General features: G+C 46.5%; 1 protein-coding gene across 4 annotated transcripts in view; it reads left to right on the forward strand.

Annotated features, from left to right (window-relative positions):
• Positions 1-25,705, forward strand: part of LOC122945953 (class I histocompatibility antigen, F10 alpha chain-like) — a 53,728-nt gene that overhangs the window by 9,994 nt on the left and 18,029 nt on the right. For all 4 annotated transcript variants that reach the window (XM_044305178.1, XM_044305179.1, XM_044305181.1 and 1 more), the window contains exon 3: positions 21,598-21,861. In XM_044305178.1, the coding sequence (XP_044161113.1) occupies positions 21,598-21,861 (264 nt within the window). The remainder of the gene's footprint in view (positions 1-21,597; positions 21,862-25,705) is intronic.

Below are 25,705 nucleotides of genomic sequence, written 5' to 3' on the forward strand. Positions count from 1 at the left end.
CTCTATAAAATTATCACATGACCTAACCCCTCAGGTGAACGCCATAAAATAAATAAATAAATCTGTGCCAAAATTAAAAATGTTTTGGTCACCTTGCCCCTCTGGCTCCATCTCTCTCTATCAACCATAATTCTATCAATATAACTATTTACCTCTACCTCTTCATCGCCACTATCTCTCCATCGTTCTCTATCTCCTACATCCTCTAGTCTTTCTATATTTATTCTCTACATCTCCATCTTGATTTTAACTATTTCTACCATCTCATATATCACCATCCCTCTCTATATTATCTATTTGTCTAAAATTCTCTAAAAACATGCATTCATCTCATATTTATCTACTATAAAGCTGAGTATATATTATCGAACATTTCTGAAATAATTTAGATTTATTTTTTGTTTGTTTTTTGAAAGGCTGAGAGTAAAACAACACCTTTACAAGAATTTGAATTGTACTATGAGCAAAGTGATTCGGATAGTGAGGCAAGTATTATATGTCAATATTTCCGTAGTCATAAATACACCTATGTAAGGTGTAAATCCTCCATCGTATTTAGGTAGTCCTTCATTCTTCGAGTTATTGACGCTCACCTGTGTTCTATAAAAGGTATTGACTAGTGTGGTTGTGGAACAGGACCTTGTTTACTTATTATTCCTACACCCATTTGAGGCATAATATTAGGTGTAAGGCTACATGCACACGACCATTGTGTGTTTTGCGTTAAGCAAATTGCGGATCCGCAAAACACGGAAGGCCATTGATATAACTGCCTATTCTTGTCCGCAAAATGGACAAGAATAGGACAGGGTATATTTTTTTTTGCGGACAACGGAACTAGGGCTGAAACAATTACTCGATTGAATCGAGTAATTTGACACCCAAAAATCCTCAAAGCAAATTTTTTGCATCGGGGATTTGTTTGTGACATGTGACCACAGTGCGGGAGTGAAGTGCTTGCCATTACTCACCACTTCGTAGTCACCCGCTGGCCCGCGCCGCGCTGTACTGGATCCTGACACATCGTCAGGTCATAGTGCACGTAAGCGTGCACTATGATCCGATGCTGTGTGCAGAGTGGCTGGCAGCCGAGGAGGCGTGCGTGAGTGGCAGTACAGATCAGAGCTGCTGGTTATTGGTGGAAGGCTGGTAAGTGGCTGCGCTGCATGTGTGAAGGGGCACTGGGTGATTAGTGCTCGTCATGTGTGTCCCGGCACGGAGAATCCCTATGATAACACATTTACTGCTCAGTGGTGAAGAACGGACTTCTAGTTAGAGCTGTGTCACCTGTGCCGGTATGGCCAGAGGATGATAGGGGTAGTAGTGCTCACTGGCCTTGTTCAGAGGGGCTGATGACTGGCAGCATAGGGTGTTAGAGCGCCCCTGTCGTTAGTGGCTGCTTCATGGCGGTTTAGGTTTTGTTTCCTTTTAGTCCTTATACATCACTGTGCACACTATCCCTGTACTGTGACATCACTGTGCACACTATCCCTGCACTGTGACATCACTGTGCACACTATCCGTGTACTGTGACATCACTGTGCACACTATCCCTGTTCTGTGACATCACTGTGCACACTATCCCTGTTCTGTGACATCACTGTGCACACTATCCCTGTACTGTGACATCACTGTGCACACTATCCCTGTACTGTGACATCACTGTGCGCCCTATCCCTGTTCTGTGACATCACTGTGCACACTATCCCTGTACTGTGACATCACTGTGCACACTATCCCTGTTCTGTGACATCACTGTGCACACTATCCCTGTTCTGTGACATCACTGTGCACACTATCCCTGTTCTGTGACATCACTGTGCACACTATCCCTGTTCTGTGACATCACTGTGCACACTATCCCTGTACTGTGACATCACTGTGCACACTATCCCTGTACTGTGACATCACTGTGCACACTATCCCTGTTCTGTGACATCACTGTGCACACTATCCCTGTACTGTGACATCACTGTGCACACTATCCCTGTTCTGTTACATCACTGTGCACACTATCCCTGTTCTGTAACATCACTGTGCACACTATCCCTGTACTGTGACATCACTGTGCACACTATCCCTGTACTGTGACATCACTGTGCACACTATCCCTGTACTGTGACATCACTGTGCACACTATCCCTGTACTGTGACATCACTGTGCACACTATCCCTGTACTGTGACATCACTGTGCACACTATCCCTGTACTGTGACATCACTGTGCACACTATCCCTGTACTGTGACATCACTGTGCACACTATCCCTGTACTGTGACATCACTGTGCACACTATCCCTGTACTGTGACATCACTGTGCACACTATCCCTGTTCTGTGACATCACTGTGCACACTATCCCTGTACTGTGACATCACTGTGCACACTATCCCTGTACTGTGACATCACTGTGCACACTATCCCTGTACTGTGACATCACTGTGCACACTATCCCTGTACTGTGACGTCACTGTGCACACTATCCCTGCACTGTGACGTCACTGTGCACACTATCCCTGCACTGTGACGTCACCGTGCACACTATCCCTGCACTGTTTCTCCATTCACAGGTGTCATGTTCCCAAAATCGCATGTGTCATGTCTTCCCTGAGTCGCTCAGGTTATGTTTTCTCCAAATCGCAGGTGTCATGTCCCCAAGAATCGCAGATGTCAAGTATTCCCTGAATCGCTCAGGGTTATGTTTCTCCATTCACAGGTGTCAGGTTCCCAAAATCGCATGTGTCATGTCTTCCCTGAGTCGCTCAGGTTATGTTTTCTCCAAATCGCAGGTGTCATGTCCCCAAGAATCGCAGATGTCAAGTATTCCCTGAATCGCTCAGGGAAACGTTTATCTACAAATCGCAGGTGTCATGTCTTCCCTGAATCACTCAGGGTTATGTTTTCTCCAATTCACAGGTGTCATGTTCCCAAAATTGCATGTGTCATGTCTTCCTTCAGTGGCTCAGGGTTCAGGTGCCCTGAATCACTCTGGCGTCTGCCTCCCCTTAGTCACTTAGGGGTAACGTTCCAGGTCTGGTGTGTTCCCTGAATCGCTCAGGTCTGGTGTGTTCCCTGAATCGCTCAGGTCTGGTGTGTTCCCTGAATCGCTCAGGTCTGGTGTGTTCCCTGAATCGCTCAGGTCTGGTGTGTTCCCTGAATCGCTCAGGTCTGGTGTGTTCCCTGAATCGCTCAGGTCTGGTGTGTTCCCTGAATCGCTCAGGTCTGGTGTGTTCCCTGAATCGCTCAGGTCTGGTGTGTTCCCTGAATCGCTCAGGTCTGGTGTGTTCCCTGAATCGCTCAGGTCTGGTGTGTTCCCTGAATCGCTCAGGTCTGGTGTGTTCCCTGGATCGCTCAGGTCTGGTGTGTTCCCTGGATCGCTCAGGTCTGGTGTTTTCCCTGGATCGCTCAGGTCTGGTGTGTTCCCTGGATCGCTCAGGTCTGGTGTGTTCCCTGGATCGCTCAGGTCTGGTGTGTTCCCTGGATCGCTCAGGTCTGGAGTGTTCCCTGGATCGCTCAGGTCTGGTGTGTTTCCTGATTTGCTCGGGTGTGGTGTTCCTGTTGCTCAGGTGTGGTGTTCCTCCCACATTCAGGGTTCCAGGAATACTGCTGCTGATGCGCTGTCCCGGTTTAACGTTGATATCTTCTTTCTGAACATGCCACTCGCAGACGCAGCGGGGGCAGGCGTTCCGGCATACAGCGACCTGGGGAGGGACTAACATCATTGATCAGCAGAGCAAAGGACCTGTCGCACCGGAGCCTGTCTGAAAATACAGTCAGGAACTATCGTACGGGCTGGAATCTGTATAGAAAAGTTGCCGGGAGGCATCCACAGGGCAACGTGGATGACGTGTCATTCATTAGGGCCTTCATCGTGCATTGCATGCCAACCTCGGACTCGCTCACAATACCATCCGCCTGTATTTGGCTGGGGTGCAACATCAGTTCACGTTGGACAATCCGGCCCGGATCTCTTTCTTTACATCGCAGGCCATCAAGGCCACGCTCCGGGGCATGGAGAAAGCCGGTGCAAGTAGGCCGGTGGTCCGGCAACCCACGTCCGGCTCCTTGTTCAGGCAGTTGTCCTTGGCTCTGGATGGTGATCTTTTTTGGGCCCTTGGTTAGCACCATCATTAAAGCCACCCTTTACCTAGGGTGTTACGGGTTCCTTCGTCGGGGGAATTCACCGCCTCCGTCCGGAACGTCCGCCATCTCCAGAAGCAGCACTTGACCTGGCATCACGATCATTTCATACTAAGCATCCTGGCTACCAAGACCGCCCAGACAGGACCTCCTACTCTGGTGAGGATTTACCCCTCGCACAACGACTGGTGCCCGGTCAAGGCGCTGCAGCAATTGTCTTCAGGGCTGCAGGCGGCGGCGCCAGATAGTCCTTTACTTCCCTTTAAGGGGGGTCCATTGTCCACCTCTCAGTTCATGTCCCATGTCCGCTCCTTGGTTGCAGGGTTGGGTCAGGACCCCAAGGCCATCTCGGGCCACTCCTTTCGCATTGGGGCGGCCTCAGCCGCTTCTAGGCTCAAAGTACCACCGCATGTCATCAGGAGTATTGGGCGGTGGAGGTCGTCTTGTTTCTCCAGATATGTACTAAATCCTCAATCCGAGATTCGTGATGCGTTCTGTTCTCTAGCCCTGTAATGCTACAGTAAGTGTTTGACAGTATGTTATGTCTCCTTTTTGGCCCCTTTTAGGCCTACCCTCGCTCCGGGCTCCCGGCATTAACCAGCCTTCGGTAAGCCCTGAGTGGTGCGTTCAAGGGCCGTCGCCCTGACCACAAATATATATATATATATATATATATATATATATATTTATTGCCCAAAGAATTATATAATTGGAGTTTGTGCGGGCTGTTACATTTTACCTTAATGACTGGGCTCATATTTTGCATGAAGAGTTGACATTTTTATTGGTACCATTTTTGGGTACATATGAATTTTTGATCAATCATTATTACACTTTTTGGGGCAAGGTGACCAAAAAATGTTACATTTTTGCAAATGTTTGATTTATTTATTTATTTATTTTTATTGCGTTCACTAGAGGTGTTATGTCATGTGATATCTTTATAGAGAAGGTAGTTACGGACACAGCAATACATAATAGGTATACTTTTTCTTATTTACTTAAAGGGGTTGTCTGAGTTATGAAAAAAAAAATATATATATATAGCACTGAAAATCTGATGGGCAGCAATATATAACTAAGCTGAGCAACTTTTATGCAAAAAAAAAAATATATTTCCTAATTTCCCTGTTTTTTTTCTGGCCCATTGTTAACGTGCAATAAAAACAATCTCTGCCGCTCCCCCTGCACTGCTAAGGGAGTGAATACAAGTAATGCCCTGGGTGACATGTCTGCCTGCTGGGAGAATCAGCAGCATGTTGCATGTGTAGGACTACAAGTCCAGCTGTATAATGACACTGCTAAGGGAGTGAATACAAGAGCTGCCCTGAGTGACATGTATGCCTGCTGGGAGACTCTGCAGCATGTTGTATGTATAGGACTACAAGTCCCAGCTGTATAATGACACTGCTAAGGGAGTGGATACAAGAGCTGCCCTGAGTGACATGTCTGCCTGCTGGGAGAATCAGCAGCATGTTGTTGTCACGGACGGTGTACAGGAAACAAGGCAAAGCAACATGTATAAATGACTCGCTGGATCCAAAAGCTAAGGAACCAAGGGAGACCCCTGCAGAAGACCTGGCACTTTCCCTGGCTGCTCAGCCTATGCAAAGATCCTAATGGTGGAGATTTGCATATCCATGAACCTTGACTATAAAGCCCTGAGCACCCTACAATAGTGAGGGGACACGACCACCGGCTCCCTACACAAGATACGGAGGGAGTCAGGGTCACCTGGGATCCAGCAAACAGAAAATAACAGATAAAGGTACAACACTTGGCTTTGAAGCAAACATGAGAACAAAGTCAGCATGCACACACACTCCAGGAAGTAGTATAAGCCGCCCAGAAAAGCCTTCTGGGGAGGAATTTAAAGGGAAGCAATTAGTCCAACACATGACAGCTGAGAGAGGCTAACGAGAGGAGGAGCTGAATACCACAACACAGAAACTCAAGGAGGAGGTTCTGAAAGGCCTCTGTCAGAGCTTCTCAGCTGTCTGGTTGTGACAGTACCCCTCCCTCTACGAGTGGACTCCGGACACTCAGAACCCACCTTCTCAGGATGGGACCTATGGAAAGCCCTGATGAGATGAGAGGCCTTAATGTCCGTCACTGGGACCCACATCCTCTCCTCAGGACCATACCCCTCCCAATGAACAAGGTACTGAAGAGAACCGCGGACAAGACGAGAATCCACAGTCCTAGAGACCTGAAATTCAAGATTCCCATCAACCATAATCGGAGGAGGAGGCAAAGGCGAGGGTACAATGGGTTGAACATAAGGTTTCAATAAGGACTTATGAAAAACATTATGGATCTTCCAAGTCTGAGGAAGATCAAGACGGTATGCAACAGGATTGATGACAGACAGGATTTTGTAAGGCCCAATAAACCTAGGACCCAACTTCCAGGAGGGAACCTTCAATTTGATATTCTTGGTAGACAACCACACCAGATCACGAACATTCAGGTCCGGACCAAGCACACGTCTCTTATCTGCCACACGCTTATATCTCTCACTCATGCTCTTTAGATTATCCTGAATCTTTTGCCAAATAGATGACAAAAGACGAGGAGAATCTGTCCTCATCAGGTAAACCAGAAGACCCCTCTCCCGAGAAAGTCCCAAACTGTGGATGAAACCCATATGCACCAAAAAATGGTGACTTATCAGAGGACTCCTGACGGTTATTTAAAGCAAACTCAGCAAGGGACAAAAAAGAACACCAATCCTCTTGATTCTCCGCCACAAAACAGCGCAGATATGTCTCCAGATTCTGATTGACGCGCTCTGTCTGGCCATTCGACTGCGGGTGGAAAGCAGAAGAGAATGACAACCAAACCCCCAAGCGAGAACAGAACGCCTTCCAGAATCTGGAAACAAACTGCGTGCCCCTATCAGAGACTATGTCTGAAGGAATACCGTGCAATTTGACAATGTGATCAACAAATGCCTGCGCCAGCGTCTTAGCATTGGGCAAACCAGGAAAAGGGATGAAATGCACCATTTTGCTAAAACGGTCCACCACCACCAGAATCACAGTCTTCCCCGAGGAACGAGGCAGGTCCGTTATAAAGTCCATGGACAGATGTGTCCAAGGACGGGAAGGAATGGGTAAGGGAAGGAGAGGACCTGATGGCCGTGAATGAGGGACTTTGGCACGAGCGCAAGTCTCGCAGGCTGCCACAAAACCCTCAACCGACTTACGAAGCGCAGGCCACCAGAATCTCCGAGCGATGAGATCCAGTGTGGCTCTTACCCCCGGGTGCCCAGCAAGGACCGTATCGTGGTGTTCTTTAAAAATCTTGTGTCTTAAAGCGAGAGGCACAAACAACCTCCCAGGAGGACAAAGATCAGGAGCCTCTGACTGGGCTGCCTGCACCTCTGCCTCCAATTCAGGAAAAAGAGCAGAGACCACCACACCTTCAGCCAAAATGGGACCCGGGTCTTCAAAATTCCCGCCTCCCGGAAAACAACGTGACAGGGCATCTGCCTTCACATTCTTAACTCCAGGGCGGAACGTGACAACAAAATTAAACCTAGAAAAGAACAACGACCATCTGGCCTGTCTCGGGTTCAGACGCTTGGCTGACTCCAAGTAGGCCAGATTTTTATGGTCAGTAAATACGGTAATAGGGTGTCTGGCTCCCTCTAGCCAATGGCGCCATTCCTCAAAAGCCAACTTGATGGCCAACAATTCCCTATCTCCCACATCGTAATTTCTCTCTGCGGAGGAGAGTTTTCTTGAGAAAAAGGCACACGGTCGACAATTGGCAGGAGAGGAACCCTGAGACAAGACCGCCCCCACACCCACCTCAGAAGCATCAACCTCAACTATGAAGGGTAAAGAAACATCAGGTTGCACCAAGATGGGAGCGGAAGCAAAACTCTCCTTGATATCAGAAAAAGCCTTACGCGCCTCTACTGACCAAGAAGAAAAATCTACCCCCTTTCTGGTCATATCAGTGAGTGGTTTAACAATAGAAGAATAATTCAAAATGAACTTCCTGTAATAATTGGCAAAGCCCAAAAAACGCATCAGCGCCTTCTGATTCTCAGGAAGCTCCCACTCAAGCACAGCGCGGACCTTCTCGGGGTCCATGCGAAAACCAGAAGCGGAGAGAAGAAACCCCAGAAATTGAATTTCTGGAACCGCAAACACACATTTTTCCAGTTACGCATATAATTTATTCTCCCGCAGGATGAGCAAGACCTGACGTAAATGTTCCTTATGAGTTTTGAAATGGGGAGAAAAAATCAAAATGTCATCCAAATACACCAATACAAATTTTCCCATCAAATGATAAAAAATGCTGTTCACGAAATGCTGAAAAACGGCTGGGGCATTCATCAAACCAAAAGGCATAACCAAATTCTCAAAATGGCCCTCAGGGGTATTGAAGGCCGTCTTCCATTTGTCTCCTTCTCTGACCCTGACCAGGTTGTATGCCCCTCTTAAATCTAATTTGGAAAATACTTTAGCCCCAACAACCTGGTTAAATAGGTCCGGGATCAGAGGAAGCAGATAAGGGTCACGAATTGTGATACTGTTCAGCTCCCTGAAATCCAGACAAGGTCTTTAAAGAACCATCTTTTTTCTTAACAAAGAAAAAACCAGCGGCAACAGGTGACTTCGAGGGTCGTATGTGTCCCTTTCTCAGACTCTCAGAGATATAAGCACGCATAGCGATCCTCTCAGGTTGGGAAAGATTGTATAAACGAGATTTAGGCAGCTTGGCGTCTGGGATGAGATTAATAGGGCAATCGTACTCCCTGTGCGGGGGCAAATCCTGAACTCCACTCTCAGAGAAGACATCCGAAAATTCAGAGAGAAAAGATGGTACAGTCTTAGTAGCAACCTCAGAAACAGATGTCATGAGGCAATTCTCTCTGCAAAAGTCACTCCAACCATTTATTTGCCTCGCTTGCCAATCAATGGTGGGGTTATGCTTAGTGAGCCAGGGCAGCCCCAACGCCAGAGGGGTAGGTAAACCGCTAAGGACGAAACATGACACATCCTCAACATGAGCATCACTCACAATTAAACGGATATTGTGAACTATGCCCTTTAATGATTTTTGAGAAAGTGGAGCGGAATCGATAGCAAAAACAGGAATATCCTTTCCCAAAGTGCGCACCTGGAAACCATGAGTTATCGCAAATTGATTATCAATGAGATTAACCGCTGCTCCACTATCCACAAAAATCTCACAAAAAATGTTCTTGCTCTCTAGCGCCACCCTAGCCGGCAGGACAAAACGGGAACTACAAGCAAATGGAAAACCTTCAATTTCCGCCTCAACCCTGCCAATAGTAACAGACGGAACATTTTTAAAAGATTTTTTCCTGTTTGTTTCTTTATTACTCCCAGAAAACTGCCTGAATCTCCTAGAGGGACAAATATTTGCCAAATGATTTATACCTCCACAACAAAAACAAACCCTCCCATGCGAGCTGAATCTTCTATTGTCAGAAGCAATCAACCCCAGCTGCATGGGCTCCTGCTCAGAAGGGGCTGACGGCGACTGAGACCCCTGCGCACAGAACGGGACCGCTGCACTGTCCTGGGACTGAGTATGACAGGAAGGGGACATCTCTCCTCTCTCTCTAAGACGCCTGTCAATACGAACGGCCTGAGACATAGCAGAGTCCAAAGAAATAGGCCTCTCATGAAAGGCAAATGCATCTTTCAATCCCTCTGAAAGACCATGGCAAAATTGACTTCGGAGCGCAGCATCATTCCAACCAGTATCAACTGCCCATCTCCGAAATTCTGAGCAGTACATTTCTGCGGATTGTTTACCCTGGCATAATAGACGTAGTTTAGACTCAGCCAGAGCAATGCGATCCGGATCATCATATATCTGACCCAGGGCTAAAAAGAATTCATTCACTGAACGGAGAGGCCGTGCCCCCTCCGGCAGCGAAAAGGCCCAAGACTGAGCGTTACCTCTGAGCAGCGATATAATGATCCCCACCCTCCGTTCCTCATCACCAGAGGAATGGGGAAGAAGGCGAAAATGGAGTTTGCAAGCCTCTCTAAAACGCACAAAATTCTCACTACCCCCGGAGAACGTATCCGGGAGCGAGATCTTAGGCTCAGAACAAACTCCATGAACGCAAGCTGAACCGGTCACTTGAAGCTGAGAAAAAGTCTTACGGAGATCAGCTACCTCCAATGAAAGACCCTGGAAGCGTTCAGCCAAAAGTGAAACCGGATCCATGCTTGAGACGGTTACGGCGGCTTATAATATCACGGACGGTGTACAGGAAACAAGGCAAAGCAACATGTATAAATGACTCGCTGGATCCAAAAGCTAAGGAACCAAGGGAGACCCCTGCAGAAGACCTGGCACTTTCCCTGGCTGCTCAGCCTATGCAAAGATCCTAATGGTGGAGATTTGCATATCCACGAACCTTGACTATAAAGCCCTGAGCACCCTACAATAGTGAGGGGACACGACCACCGGCTCCCTACACAAGATACGGAGGGAGTCAGGGTCACCTGGGATCCAGCAAACAGAAAATAACAGATAAAGGTACAACACTTAGCTTTGAAGCAAACAGGAGAACAAAGTCAGCATGCACACACACTCCAGGAAGTAGTATAAGCCGCCCAGAAAAGCCTTCTGGGGAGGAATTTAAAGGGAAGCAATTAGTCCAACACATGACAGCTGAGAGAGGCTAACGAGAGGAGGAGCTGAATACCACAACACAGAAACTCAAGGAGGAGGTTCTGAAAGGCCTCTGTCAGAGCTTCTCAGCTGTCTGGTTGTGACAGTTGTATGTGTAGTACTACAAGTCCCAGCTGTATAATGACACTGCTAAGAAGGTGGATACAAGAGCTGCCCTGAGTGCTGGGAGAATCAACAGCAACTTGTAAGTGTAGAACTACAAGTCCCAGCTGTATAATGACACTGCTAATACACACAGGATCTTCCCCCTACCTTCTTATTCAATGCTCTCTCTAGTCTGTCAGCTTCTGTTCCCAGAACTGTCACTGCTGCAGCTACCCAGTCTGTGCAGCTTAAGGGGTTAAGAATCCTAGGAGAGAGCAGCCCGGCAGTGAAGGGGTCGTGGCCAGCACAGTGACATCTCGTTTACAGGCTTGTAAACCAACTTTATCAGAGCAGGGAGAGAAGCTGATATCACAGTTCATTGGAAAGCTGTTACATTTGCCTAGTTAGGAACATAGAACAAAACAATAACTCTGACAACCCCTTTAATTTTTGCACAATACTAGCATTATTGAAACAAGAAAAAAAAATGTTTTAGTGTATTCATAGTCTGAGAGCCATAGCTTTTTTATTTTTTGGCCAATTGTCTTATGTAGGGTCTCGGTTTTTGCGGGATGAGGTGCCGGTTTGATTGGTACTATTTGGGGGGGCATACACCTTTTTGATCGCTTGGTGTTGCTTTTTTGTGATGGTAGGTGACAAAAAATTGTCTTTTTGGAACTGTTTTTATATATATATACTGTATATCCTGGGAGTACCTTGCTTCTTCGATTTCTAGGTTCATTCCAGAAGTTATAGGTTCAGCCAACTCCACTGCAAGCACAGCAGCGCAGAGCTCCAGTCTGGGAATCGTGTGTTCGCGGAGTGGCACCGGTTTGGTCCGGCTCAGGACAAATCCTATATGGCATTGTTCTTTGACATCAATGGTCTGTAGGTATGCTAAGGCAGCAATTGACTTGACTGAAGCATTGCAGAAGATATATTGTCTTTCCATCTTGACTTCAGTAGATAGCACGGAAGCATAGGGTCGTGCCACATAAAGGCTGGACAAAGCTTCAAGAGACTTCCTCCAACCTTTCCACAGGTCCCTTTTCTCCGCTGGAAGCAGATCATCCCAATCAGACGTATCTGTGGTGAAGGCCCTTAGCATAACTTTACCTTGGATGGTAACAGGCGCTACGAATCCCAGAGGATCATATAAGCTGTTTATGGTGGACAGAACTCCTCTACGTGTGAAGGGCTTTTCTTCCTTGCTGATTTGGAAGGTGAATGTGTCTGCCTTTAAGTCCCAGAGCAAATCGAGGCTACGCTGCATGGGAAGGGAGTTGGTGCTAAGATCCAAGTCCTTTAGATCACTTGAATGGTCTTGGGGTGAGAAGGCTTTCAATAACTCACGGCTGTTGGAGGCGATTTTGTGCAACCTCAGATTAGAGCGAGTATCTCTTAAATTCCTTTTTAGGAGATTGATTGCTTTCTCATTCATGGGTGTGGATTTCAAGCAGTCGTCCACGTAGAAATCTTTTTCCACAAAGGATCTGACATCTGACCCATACTTTGCTTCACCCTCTCGGGCTGAATGCCTGAGACAGAAGATAGCGACTGCAGGGGAAGGACTGTTTCCGAAGATGTGCACTCTCATTAGGTACTCTACAATGTCTTCATTTGGGTCGTTGTTGCGGTACCAGAAGAACCTCAAGTAGTTTCTATGTTCTTCCTTGACGAGGAAGCATAAATGCTATGGAATCTCTGCGGAAGCGGAGAAGTACCTCTAGTAGTCTGTTGTTGAGGTCTGGACCAGACAGTAAGACATTGTTTAGCGAGATGCCTTCGCACCTATCGCTTGAGTCAAATACTACTTGTATCTGCCCTGTTTTTTTAGGATGATACACGCCGAATATGGGTAAGTACTAGAGATGAGCAAATCGAAGCTGATGAAGTGGAATTCGATCCGATTTTCAGGAAAAGTTCGATTCACAACGAATGCGAATTTCCTCGCGCTTCGTGGTAACGAATCGCATTTTTTTTTTTAAATGGCGGCTACACATGTGAGGACTAAGGACATGGGGCAAGGAACTCTGGAAGGGTGGGATCACCCAGATTGACATGCATGCATGCAGCCAATCAGCAGTCAGCCAGCACTGTGATGTCACAGCCCTATATATACGGCAGCCATTTTAGATTCTGCCATTTTCCAGCGTTCTGAGTGCAGGGACAGATGTGAGAAGGCGCTAGGGACAGCAATTGGAAAAACTTGATTGTGAAAAAAAAAAAAAGAAAAAACTATTTATAAATGCAGGGAAAAGATAGGGAGGAATCATTTCACAGCATCTTAGTGCAGGGAGAGACGTCAGAAGGCGCTAGGGACAGTGATGGGAAAGCGATTTGCAAGTGCAGGGAAAGATTATTTGGGGATCCAAATAGCCATTATACAGCTCTGTCATTCCAGCTATTTGTTCTTGGGGTGCAAGTGCTATCTTGAAAAGCCTTTAGTGGCTTATATCTGTGGAAAAAGAAAAATATATACGCATTTCACTGCTGCAGTTTTTTCTGGTGAAAGTGTATAGGGGTGTATTTAAGTAAAAAAAGAAATATATACGCACTGCACTGTTGCAGTTATATCTGGTTAAAGCGTATGAGGGATTATTTCAGTACTAAAAGAAAAATATATACACACTTCATTCTTGGGGTGCAAGTGCTATGTTGAAAAGCCTTTTAGTGGCTTAAATCTGTGGGAAAAGAAAAATATATACACACTTCACTGCTGCAGTTTTTTCTTGTGAAAGCATATAGGGGCGCATTTCGTAAAAAATAAATAAAAAATCTATACTCCACTGCTTAATTTTTTCCTGGTGAAAGCATTTGGTGGCCTATTTAATTAACAACAAGAAAAATCTATACTCACTTCACTGCTTAATTTTTTCCTGGTGAAAGCTGTGGGGATTTGCTCTGGTAGACAGGCTTGTGGACGCAGTATAGAGGCAACGACAACATCTTTAACTTAAACAGTTTGGTATTTATTCACACATAAGGATAAGCAAAACAAAGTCAGTTTCAAGGAAAACAGTCATCTTGAGTCTGGTGTTTGTTCACACCATGCAGCAATGCAGAAGTCCTTGGACATAACAGAAACCACCTGCTCTCACACCAACAAGGCAACAGGCCTTTACGCAGGCCCAAACTCCCAGGTCCCAACACAGAGACTGACAGAGCTTCACTGAGAGAGAGGAGTAAATTCCCACCACCTGACAGTGCTGCCTTTGTTTTATAGCCCAAACCAAGACCCGCCCTAGAACGTGGGGAGCAGTCACCCACCCTGCACTTTGGCTGCTCCCAGTAAGAGCCGGCCCGGATCGGCTTTACAGCCATACTAAATAGCAAAACCATGTCAGCCAGCACTAGCTGCCGCTGACACATGAAATTACCGGCTCTTACCTCACCGAGGCCAGGAATCTCGGTGACACATACCTTCTGTCAATGATGGACCCTTGCGCCTTCCTACAAAATGTATAAGGGCCTATTTCAGTAACAAAAAGAAAAATCTACACGCATTTCACAGCTTAATTTTTTTCCTGGTGAAAGCGTATAGGGTCGTATTTCAGTAACAACAAGAATAATCTATACGCACTTCACTGCTTAATTTTTTCACGGTGAAAGCGTATAGGGGCATTTTTCTGTAACAAAAAGAAAAATCTATACACACTTCACTGCTTTATTTTTTCCTGGTAAAAGCTTATAGGAGCGTATTTCAGTACTACAAGAAAAATATATTCTCAGTTCACTTCTGCAATCATTTCTTGGTGAAAGCGTATAGTGGCCTATTTCAGTACAACAAGAAAAATATATTAATCGCTTTTAGGGGTGTTTTTAATTTGCGTTTAATTTATTTAGTTCAGCTAAAAGTATGTCAGGCAGAGAAGTGGCGTCAGACACCCCCAGCCAACAGTCAGTGGGTTCGTCAGACACAACCCTTAGTTAGCATGGCCCGGGAGCAGGCCCTGTTCCCTCACCTGTCCTCAACCTGCTTCTGTCTTTTGCTGTTCCACCACCCACAGAAGTATTGCATGCTGTGGGCTCAGCTCTACTATACAGCAAGGACAATCAGCAGCTACTGGCCAGCCAAGATCTGGAGGAGACATCTGCCGCTTCCTCCGCTATACGGGCAAGTAGTGATGAGGAGAGTAGTGTTGAAGGTGGTGTTGCGAGCGGTCAGGTTCCTGACCCACAGAGTGTTGAGGATATCAGTGACGTGCAGACACTATCGATGATAATAAAGCCGATTGCACTTGGGAGCCGGGTGCAGAAGGGGCTTCATCATCATCAGGAGAAGAGGGTGGCAGCTTGCCTGTGAGCAAGCGACGGAGCCAGCAAGTCGATAGGGTGGCCGAGAGTCAGCAGGGTGGCAGCAGTGGGAGGTCGGGAGCTAACCTTTCCAGGGAAGTAGTGGTGCAGGGGTTCACGGAGGCAGCGGCGGTAGCAGTCAGTCAGTGCAGACTGTTGGGGGGAAAAATCACCTACTCGGCGGTGTGGCTGTTTTTTGTGAAGCCGACAGAGGAGGTAAACGTGGCCATATGTAGAATCTGTGGGCATAAAGTAAAGTGTGGCCAGGATGTCAATGTTGGCACTACGGCCCTGTGTTAACATATGCAGCAATGCCATACAGTGGCCTGGGAGAACCGTGGCTCCGATGTAGTGGTCCAGCCTGCCGCAGCAACCACTGCATCACCCACTGGCATGCACCCGGTTTCTGGCACTCAAGGCTTCACCACCTCAGCCGAAGAGAGCTGTCTGTTCCTCCCATCATCTGTCGGTCCTGATGCTCCTGCTCCTCCTACTCCTCGTCACGCATTCCGTCAGCAATCAGTTGCCAAGAGACAGCGGTATGCGTGCACGCATCTAACAGAGCAGAAGCTGAATGTGCTCCTGTCCAAGTTGCTAGTGCTGCAGTCCCTCCCTTTCCAAGTAGTGGACTCTGTACCTTTCAGAGAACTGATGGCTTGTGCCGAGCTGAGGTGGAGAGTCCCAAGCCGTCATTTCTTTGCCAAAAGGGCAGTACCAGCCCTGCACAAATATGTAGAACAGAAGGTGAGCCAGTCCTTGAGCTTGAGCTTGTCTGCCAAAGTGCACGGCAGCGCCGACGCGTGGAGCTGTAACTACGGTCAGGGACAATACATGTCCTTTACGACCCACTGGGTGAATGTGGTTCCTGCACAGCCACACCGGCAACTTGGCCAGGTCATGCCGCTTCCGCCTCCAAGTTGTCACGCCATTGGTCCTGCGACAATGTCCACCTCTGCTCCCTCATCCTACACTATGTCCTTGGCCTCCACTGTAGGGACAAGTCACAGTGCCCCTCCAGCATACCACATGTGCAGAGCACAGCAGTGTCACGCTGTTCTGCACCTGGTTTGCCTTGGCGAACTGAGTCACATACAGGGGAGGAACTGCTCCGTGTGATTCATCAAGAGATCGAATCCTGGCTTTCTCCGCAACAACTTAAAATTTAAATCATGTTGACCGACAACGGGAAGAACATGGTGTCGGCGCTGCGTCAAGGAAGGCTGAGCCATGTGCCTTGCATGGCACACGTGTTCAATCTGGTTGTCAAGCGGTTCCTGAAGTCTTACACTCATCTGCAAGACATCCTAAAAATGGCCAGGAAACTTTGCATGCACTTCAGCCACTCGTACACCGCAAAACTCTATGAGCTGCAGCGGCAGAACAGCATCCCCCAACATAGGCTGATATGCAACATTTTCACCCGTTGAAATTCCACCCTCCATATGTTGGACCGACTATACGAACAGAGAAAGGCCATCAACGATTTCTTGATAATCCAAGCGGATAGGAGTACTCCCCTGTGTAACTTCGATGTCATCCAGTGGCAGCTCATGGGTGACACTTGCCATTTGCTCAGGCCCTTTGAAGACGCCACATTATTTGTCAGTCGCCAGGACTATGGGATGAATGACGTCATTCCACTGCTTCATGTCTTGGAACAAATGCTGGTAACAATGGCTGGTCAGGCGACAGGAGATGTGGCGCCTAGTTTTCACAGCCACATGAGCTTTGTGGGGGCTGAACTGGAAGGGGAGGAGGACTTTGGAGCACAGGCAATGTATAGCGAAATGGGTGGTTTTTCTACTCAGGTGACAGGAGAGGAGGAGCAGGAGCAGCCAGAGATGCTACAGGGCGATTAGGAAGACGAGATAGAGGACCCAGACACACCGTGGCAATATGCAGTGGAGATGGAGTCCCTCTGAGTCACTTGTACAAATGGCCCGATGCATGCTCACTTGCTTGCGTAGTGACAGCCGAATAGTCACCATTCGGCAGAGGGATGACTTCTGGCTACCCACCTTGTTAGACCCTCGCTACCGGTCCAAAATGTTTTTTTTTTTTACACCCACTGAGAGGGAGGACTGAAAACTGAACTACTATAGAGACATACTATGTAGTCAGTTGGCTGCTGCCATCGTCCACCCTCTCGCAGGTCTGACTGGGGGGCCCTCTGTGCTCACGTTCCACTGCCATGGCTGCTAGGGTGGGGTGGCAGGAGCAGCCTGAGTCCACAGTCGCTGATGAGTAGCTTTCTTCACCCGCATAGTGAAGAAACTACTCACCAGCAGCAGCTAGACCTGGAGCAGGACCTGAACCAGCAGGTGGTGGCATACTGGGACAGCACCCTGCCACGCCACATTGAAGATCCGTTGAACTACTGGGCAGCCAAACTGGATTTGTGGCCGCAACTAGCCGACTTTGCCCTGGAAAAGCTGTCCTGCCCGGCCGGTAGTGTGGCATCAGAGCGGGTGTTTAGTGCGGCGGGGGCCATAGTTACCCCAAGGAGAACTCTTTTGTCCACCAAAAATGTGGAGACACTGACCTTTGTCGTCAATCAGGCGTGGATCAGCCAGGATTTCCACCCACCAATTCCAGATGCATCAGACTAGATCATCCATGGTGCCAAACCAACACTTTGACAAAAGAGACTGGTTTCTTCTGGCTACCTGCCCCAGCTACTACTTTGATGCTGCCACCCACCTGATGCCACACATCTGATGCCAAGTGCTCCTTCTTTCACCCACCTTCGTCAGCTGCCTTATCCACACTATGTCACCTTGCCACTCTGTGGCCTCCTCCTGATGCTGCCGCCACCTCCACACTCTGTCATTGTGGCAGTCTGTGGTTTAATACTGCTTCCAACTCCATACTCTGTCATTGTGCCACCCGTGGCCTTAACCTGATGCTGCTGCTGCCACCACCTCCAGACTCGGTCATTGTGCCACTCGGTGGCCTCCTCATACTGCTTCCAACTCCAGACTCGGTGATTGTGCCACTCGGTGGCCTTCTCCTGATGCTGCTGCTGCCGCCATCTCCAGGCTTGGTCGTTGTGCCACTAGGTGGCCTTCTCCTAATGCTGCCAACTCCAGACTCAATTATTGTGCCACTCTGTGGCCTTCTCCTGATGCTGCTGCCGCCACCTCCACACTCTGTAATTGTGCCAGTCAGTTGTCTCCTTATACTGCTGCCAACTCCACACTCTGTCGTTGTGCCACTCCGTGGCCTTATCCTGCTACTTCTGCTGCCGCCACCTCCAGACTCTGTCATTGTGCCACTCGGTGGCCGCCTGATGCTGCTGCTGCCACCACCTCCAGACTCTGTCATTGTGCCACTCGGTGGCCTTCTCCTGATGCTACTTCTGCTGCCGCCACCTCCAGACTCGGTCATTGTGCCACTCTGTGGCCTCCTTATACTGCTGCCAACTCCAGACTGTGTCATTGTGCCACTCGGTGGCCTCCTCATACTGCTGCCACCTTGAGACTCTCTTTGTGCCACTTGGTGGCCTCCTCATACCGAAACTAAACTCAAACGTGATCTGTAATGATTCTTAAACTCTGGCAAATGAACTAAGATCATTTTCTAGCCCTGCTGGGCAGAACATTGTCACATATAATTTCACAGGTTGCATGCATATATACACAGGCGCTCAGTTACACACATATCTACACTTATCTTTTTCGCAGAGAGATGAAGTCTGGGTCTGCAGCATTCCCCTCCTGAAGTCCCGACTGCTGAACTTTGTCATGTTACAGCAGCAAGAGGCTCAGGCTGTAGTAACATTCTGCAGAAGGGTGAAAGGAAGCCAGGATTTGGATCTGCCCTACATGCCAGATAAGAGCAGTGATAATATTGGATACTCTATAAAGCCTGCAGGCTTGGAAGAACAGCCATGGATATTGGGAGTAGGGATGAGCAAATTTCATATTTTGAAATTTGTTTTCAGTTCGTGTTGCGGTATTTGCTGAATTGCTGGCCATAGTTAATTACTGTTATGCTGGCTATAGATTTCTATTATGACGGAATGAATAACGGAATGCCTCTAAAGGCATTCCGTAATAGAATTGCGTTGTTGTCCATGGTAACGGAATCCATAACGCAATTCAATAAATACCACAACATGAACCAAAAGCGAATTTCAAAATATGAAATTCGCTCATCCCTAATTGTGAGGCACCTCTGTTCCTGCTTCTTTCTCTGCTAGAGCATATGGGTGGAAGTTTTTTAATTAGAGGGCAGGCCCACTAGAGGATCCCTCCCTTCTTTGGTGGTCCACTCCATCACAGGTTGTGCTCAGGGCCGGTGCCACCCATAAGCAGAGTAGGCCACCGCGTAGAGCGCACTCTTGCTGGGGCGCCGGCGCTCTGGAGTCTGGCCACAATAGAAGTCACAGTAGCAGACTGCTACTAGCAGTGGCGTTGCGAGGGGGGTGCGGGCCGTACCGGATGACATGTCTGATGGGGTGATCCCGGTCCGGACCCAACACGCACGTCTGCGCAGCCAGCCCCGCCCCTTTAAAACTACACTGTCCCAGCTCCCTTGCGGCGGCGGCCCCAACGCTGCACTATCCTCCTGAGAGCGTACAGCGTACAGCGGGAGGACGGGAGCGCGAGGAAGAGGAGCCGCAGCGTTCTAGGTAAGTATTGTAGTTTGTAGTTAGTTCTGCCTGCCGCGATGATTTAAGTTTTTAGTCAAAATGATTTTTATTGAAATATCACAAGTAGATATCAACTTCGACATGATTTAAGTTTTGATGGGGGGCATTGGGGGCTGAGTGGGGGGGTATTTGGGCTTATCTGAGGTCTGATTGGGGGTCTTTGGCTGATCTTAGGTCTGAAGGGGGCTGATCTGAGGTCTGATGGGGGGTCTGTGGGCTAATCTGAGGTCTGATGGGGCTCTGAGTGGGCTGATTTGAGGTCAGATGGGGGTCTTTGGCTGATCTGAGGTCTGAAGGGGGCTGAGTGGGGGTCTTTGGGCTGATCTGAGGTCTGATGGGGGTCTGTGGGCTGATCTGATGTCTGAGTAGGCTGATCTGAGGTCGGATGGGGGTCTGTGGGCTGATCTGAGTGGGCTGATTGGCGGTCTGATGGGGGCTGTGTGGGCTAATATGAGGTTTGATGGGGGGCTGAGTGGGCTATGAGGTCTCTCTGCAGTGGCAGATAGACTCACTGAGGCCAGCAGCAGCCATTTTAGTCAGATTACAGCCACTCTGCAGCTATGTCTCTAATCTGAATGAAATGGCTGCTGCTGGCCTCAGTCTCTGCCACTGCTGCTCTTAGGGTGGCCAGACGTCCGGTTTTAGTGCAAGGATGAAGATATTGATGGAATGCAGCTGTATGAGGAGCTCCTGTTGTATGACCAAGCATGAAACCAACTGACGTTCTGCGTTTTGCTCCAAATCTAGCAATAGCACTTTGAATACTGCTGACACTCCCCATCACAGTGGCTTCAGGTGAAAGAAGCTTCTCAAAACTGAAAATCATAAAAAATTATCTGCGGTCTTCAATGTCTCAAGAACGGCTGGTGGTCTTGCCATGCTTTCTATTGAGAATGCCATTGCTCAAGATATTGATTTTGAAATATTGCTGAAGGACTTTGCTAATGCTAAAGCAAGAAAAGTAACTTTGTTGTAGACCCAATAGCCTTGGTGAAATTATGCTTTTACAGCGTAAAGATCACAGATTGGCACTTGCATTATTGATTGTATTTAAGTTTGTACTGTTATGCACTGTTATGTTAGTTTGCACTTTGTTGTTTTGCACTATAATTTAATCACAATTTGCACTTCAGTTTATTGACATTATTTTTATTTTTTGTACTGTATTTGAGGTGGTAGAAATATTGGAATATTAGTCTTTAATATCTCTCCTGTCTCAAAGTGTTTTAATTTTTATTTATTTATTTTACCATTCTATTCAGACTTAATATTTCTATTGCAATTTTTATGTTTGGAAATCTTGTTGGCACTTGATATGTGCAATGCTGCTTTTATGTTTTGCATATGAGAAAATGTTTACAATTAAAATGTTTTAATTAAATGTTCTATTTTACTATTTTTATTATTTGGTCGAAAGGCTGATTGGGGGAGGGGGGATTGTAACGGGACTGCTGTAGAATATCTAAAATTAGCTGGTCAAGTAAAATGTTTCATGCAACACTCATTAAATAGGTGACCGACAAAAAGGGGAGGGTCAAAGGGCGTGGTCAATGGGCAGAGTCAGGGGGGCAGCAAAATTAGCTTTTGCCTAGGGTGGCAAAAATCCTTGCACCAGCCCTGGTTGTGCTCCTGATTAATAACCAGGCAGTCCACACATATATGTATACACCCTTGTTTCTGATGATCATTTGAGCAGTATTTTATGTAACAGTATGTTTGTCTCTCGTAGACAGTCACTCTCTGCGCTATTATTCCATCGGGGTCTCAGCTCCAGGATCGGGACTTCCTCAATTCTCCATAGTTGCATATTTGGATGATCAGCAGGTTGAACTATATAGTGGTGATATTGGCAGAAGTGTTCCTGTGGCTCCGTGGTTGAGCAGGAATGTTGGTCCTGAACACTGGGAGAGACGGGAAATTATTAGTAAAGAAAATGAGGCTTTATTCAAACATGAAGTGAAGGCAGCTGTGAAGAGATTCAACCACACTGGAGGTGAGACATACAATAACTCTGGAACGCTTTCACTTATCCAAGTCATTCTGAGACTGTTTTCTCGTGACATATTGTACTTCATGTAAGTGGTAAATTTGAGTCAATATGTTTTATCTTTATTTATAAAAAATACTAAATTTACGGATTTTTTTTAAAAAATCACTATTTTTGAAATTCACATTTCTTTGCTTTTAAGATGGACAGTGATACTTTATAAAAATAGTTATTAGGTAACATTCCCCATATGTCTACTTTGTTGGCATCATTTTGTAAATGTCATTTTATTTTTTAGGATGTTAGAAGGCTTTGAATTTTAGAAGCAATTTTGATGTTTTAAAAAAAAAATCCAAAACCCACTTTTTAAGTACTAATTCAGCTATTAAAGGGTTTCTACTAGAGATGAGCGAACTCGAACTGTATAGTTCGGGTTCGTACCGAATTTTGGGGTGTCCGTGACACGGACCCGAACCCGGACATTTTCGTAAAAGTCCGGGTTCGGGTTCGGTGTTCGTCGCTTTCTTCGCGCTTTTGTGACGCTTTCTTGGCGCTTTTTGAAAGGCTGCAAAGCAGCCAATCAACAAGCGTCATACTACTTGCCCCAAGAGGCCATCACAGCCATGCCTACTATTGGCATGGCTGTGATTGGCCAGAGCACCATGTGACCCAGCCTCTATTTAAGCTGGAGTCACATAGCGCCGCCCGTCACTCTGCTCTGATTAGCGTAGGGAGAGGTTGCGGCTGCGACAGTAGGGCGAGATTAGGCAGATTAACTCCTCCAAAGGACTTGATTAACTGATCGATCTGCAGCTGTGGATCATTGAGCTGCTGATCCTCAATTGCTCACTGTTTTTAGGCTGCACAGACCGTTTGTCAGTCTCATTTTTCTGGGGTGATCGGCGGCCATTTTGTGTCTTGTGGTGCGCCAGCACAAGCTGCGACCAAGTGCATTTAACCCTCAATGGTGTGGTTGTTTTTTGGCTAAAGCCTACATCAGGGTGAAGCTGTCACACCAAGTGCATTTAACCAGCAATAGTCTGTTCATTTTTTGGCCATATACAAAATCAGGGGCAAGCTGCGCCTGTCACCAAGTGCATTTAACCCTCAATGGTGTGGTTGTTTTTTGGCTAAAGCCTACATCAGGGTGAAGCTGTCACACCAAGTGCATTTAACCAGCAATAGTCTGTTCATTTTTTGGCCATATACAAAATCAGGGGCAAGCTGCGCCTGTCACCAAGTGCATTTAACCCTCAATGGTGTGGTTGTTTTTTGGCTAAAGCCTACATCAGGGTGAAGCTGTCACACCAAGTGCATTTAACCAGCAATAGTCTGTTCATTTTTTGGCCATATACAAAATCAGGGGCAAGCTGCGCCTGTCACCAAGTGCATTTAACCCTCAATGGTGTGGTTGTTTTTTGGCTAAAGCCTACATCAGGGTGAAGCTGTCACACCAAGTGCATTTAACCAGCAATAGTCTGTTCATTTTTTGGCCATATACAAAATCAGGGGCAAGCTGCGCCTGTCACCAAGTGCATTTAACCCTCAATGGTGTGGTTGTTTTTTGGCTAAAGCCTACATCAGGGTGAAGCTGTCACACCAAGTGCATTTAACCAGCAATAGTCTGTTCATTTTTTGGCCATATACAAAATCAGGGGCAAGCTGCGCCTGTCACCAAGTGCATTTAACCCTCAATGGTGTGGTTGTTTTTTGGCTAAAGCCTACATCAGGGTGAAGCTGTCACACCAAGTGCATTTAACCAGCAATAGTCTGTTTATTTTTTGGCCATATCCCAGTCTAATTCTGTCACTAAATCCATACCGGTCACCCAGCGCCTAAATACTAGGCCTCAAATTTATATCCAGCTAAATCTGTCCCTAGTGCTGTAGCTGGGCGAGTTATTTAGTGTCCGTTCAAGCACATTTCTTGTTCTGGGTTGAAATACAATTCCCAATTTAGCAATTTCATAATTTAGTGGTTCCTGCTATATCAGAGCTATTTGAAATCTATCCCAAAAAGGGTATATAATATTGAAGGTGCACATTGGGTCATTCAGAATAACTTCACACACACCCGCTACTGTGTATTTCCAAGTCTAATTCTGTCACTAAACCCATACCTGTCACCCAGCGCCTAAATACTAGGCCTCAAATTTATATCCAGCTAAATCTGTCCCTAGTGCTGTAGCTGGGCGAGTTATTTAGTGTCCGTTCAAGCACATTTCTTGTTCTGGGTTGAAATACAATTCCCAATTTAGCAATTTCATAATTTAGTAGTTCCTGCTATATCAGAGCTATTTGAAATCTATCCCAAAAAGGGTATATAATATTGAAGGTGCACATTGGGTCATTCAGAATAACTTCACACACACCCGCTACTGTGTATTTCCAAGTCTAATTCTGTCACTAAACCCATACCTGTCACCCAGCGCCTAAATACTAGGCCTCAAATTTAAATCCCTCTAAATCTCTCGTTACCCACCGCTGTACTGTTGTTGCTGGGCAAGATATTTAGTGTCCGTCAAAGCACATTTTTTGTTCTGGGTTGAAGTACAATTCCCAATTTAGCAATTTCATAATTTAGTGGTTTCTGCTATATCAGAGCTATTTGAAATCTATCCCTAAAAGGGTATATAATATTGAAGGTGCACATAGGGTCATTCAGAATAACTTCACACACACGCTTCTGTGCATTTCCAAGTCTAATTCTGTCACTAAATCCATACCGGTGACCCAGCGCCTAAATACTAGGCCTCAAATTTAAATCCCTCTAAATCTCTCGTTACCCACCGCTGTACTGTTGTTGCTGGGCAAGATATTTAGTGTCTGTCAAAGCACATTTTTTGTTCTGGGTTGAAGTACAATTCCCAATTTAGCAATTTCATAATTTAGTGGTTTCTGCTATATCAGAGCTATTTGAAATCTATCCCTAAAAGGGTATATAATATTGAAGGTGCACATAGGGTCATTCAGAATAACTTCACACACACCCGCTACTGTGTATTTCCAAGTCTAATTCTGTCACTAAATCCATACCGGTGACCCAGCGCCTAAATACTAGGCCTCAAATTTAATTCCCTCTAAATCTCTCGTTACCCACCGCTGTACTGTTGTTGCTGGGCAAGATATTTAGTGTCCGTCAAAGCACATTTTTTGTTCTGGGTTGAAGTACAATTTCCAATTTAGCAATTTCATAATTTAGTGGTTTCTGCTATATCAGAGCTATTTGAAATCTATCCCTAAAAGGGTATATAATATTGAAGGTGCACATAGGGTCATTCAGAATAACTTCACACACACGCTTCTGTGCATTTCCAAGTCTAATTCTGTCACTAAATCCATACCGGTGACCCAGCGCCTAAATACTAGGCCTCAAATTTAAATCCCTCTAAATCTCTCGTTACCCACCGCTGTACTGTTGTTGCTGGGCAAGATATTTAGTGTCCGTCAAAGCACATTTTTTGTTCTGGGTTGAAGTACAATTCCCAATTTAGCAATTTCATAATTTAGTGGTTTCTGCTATATCAGAGCTATTTGAAATCTATCCCTAAAAGGGTATATAATATTGAAGGTGCACATAGGGTCATTCAGAATAACTTCACACACACCCGCTACTGTGTATTTCCAAGTCTAATTCTGTCACTAAATCCATACCGGTGACCCAGCGCCTAAATACTAGGCCTCAAATTTAATTCCCTCTAAATCTCTCGTTACCCACCGCTGTACTGTTGTTGCTGGGCAAGATATTTAGTGTCCGTCAAAGCACATTTTTTGTTCTGGGTTGAAGTACAATTCCCAATTTAGCAATTTCATAATTTAGTGGTTTCTGCTATATCAGAGCTATTTGAAAT

Source organism: Bufo gargarizans, chromosome 9 (genome assembly GCF_014858855.1).
Source record: "Bufo gargarizans isolate SCDJY-AF-19 chromosome 9, ASM1485885v1, whole genome shotgun sequence".
NCBI lineage: Eukaryota > Metazoa > Chordata > Amphibia > Anura > Bufonidae > Bufo > Bufo gargarizans.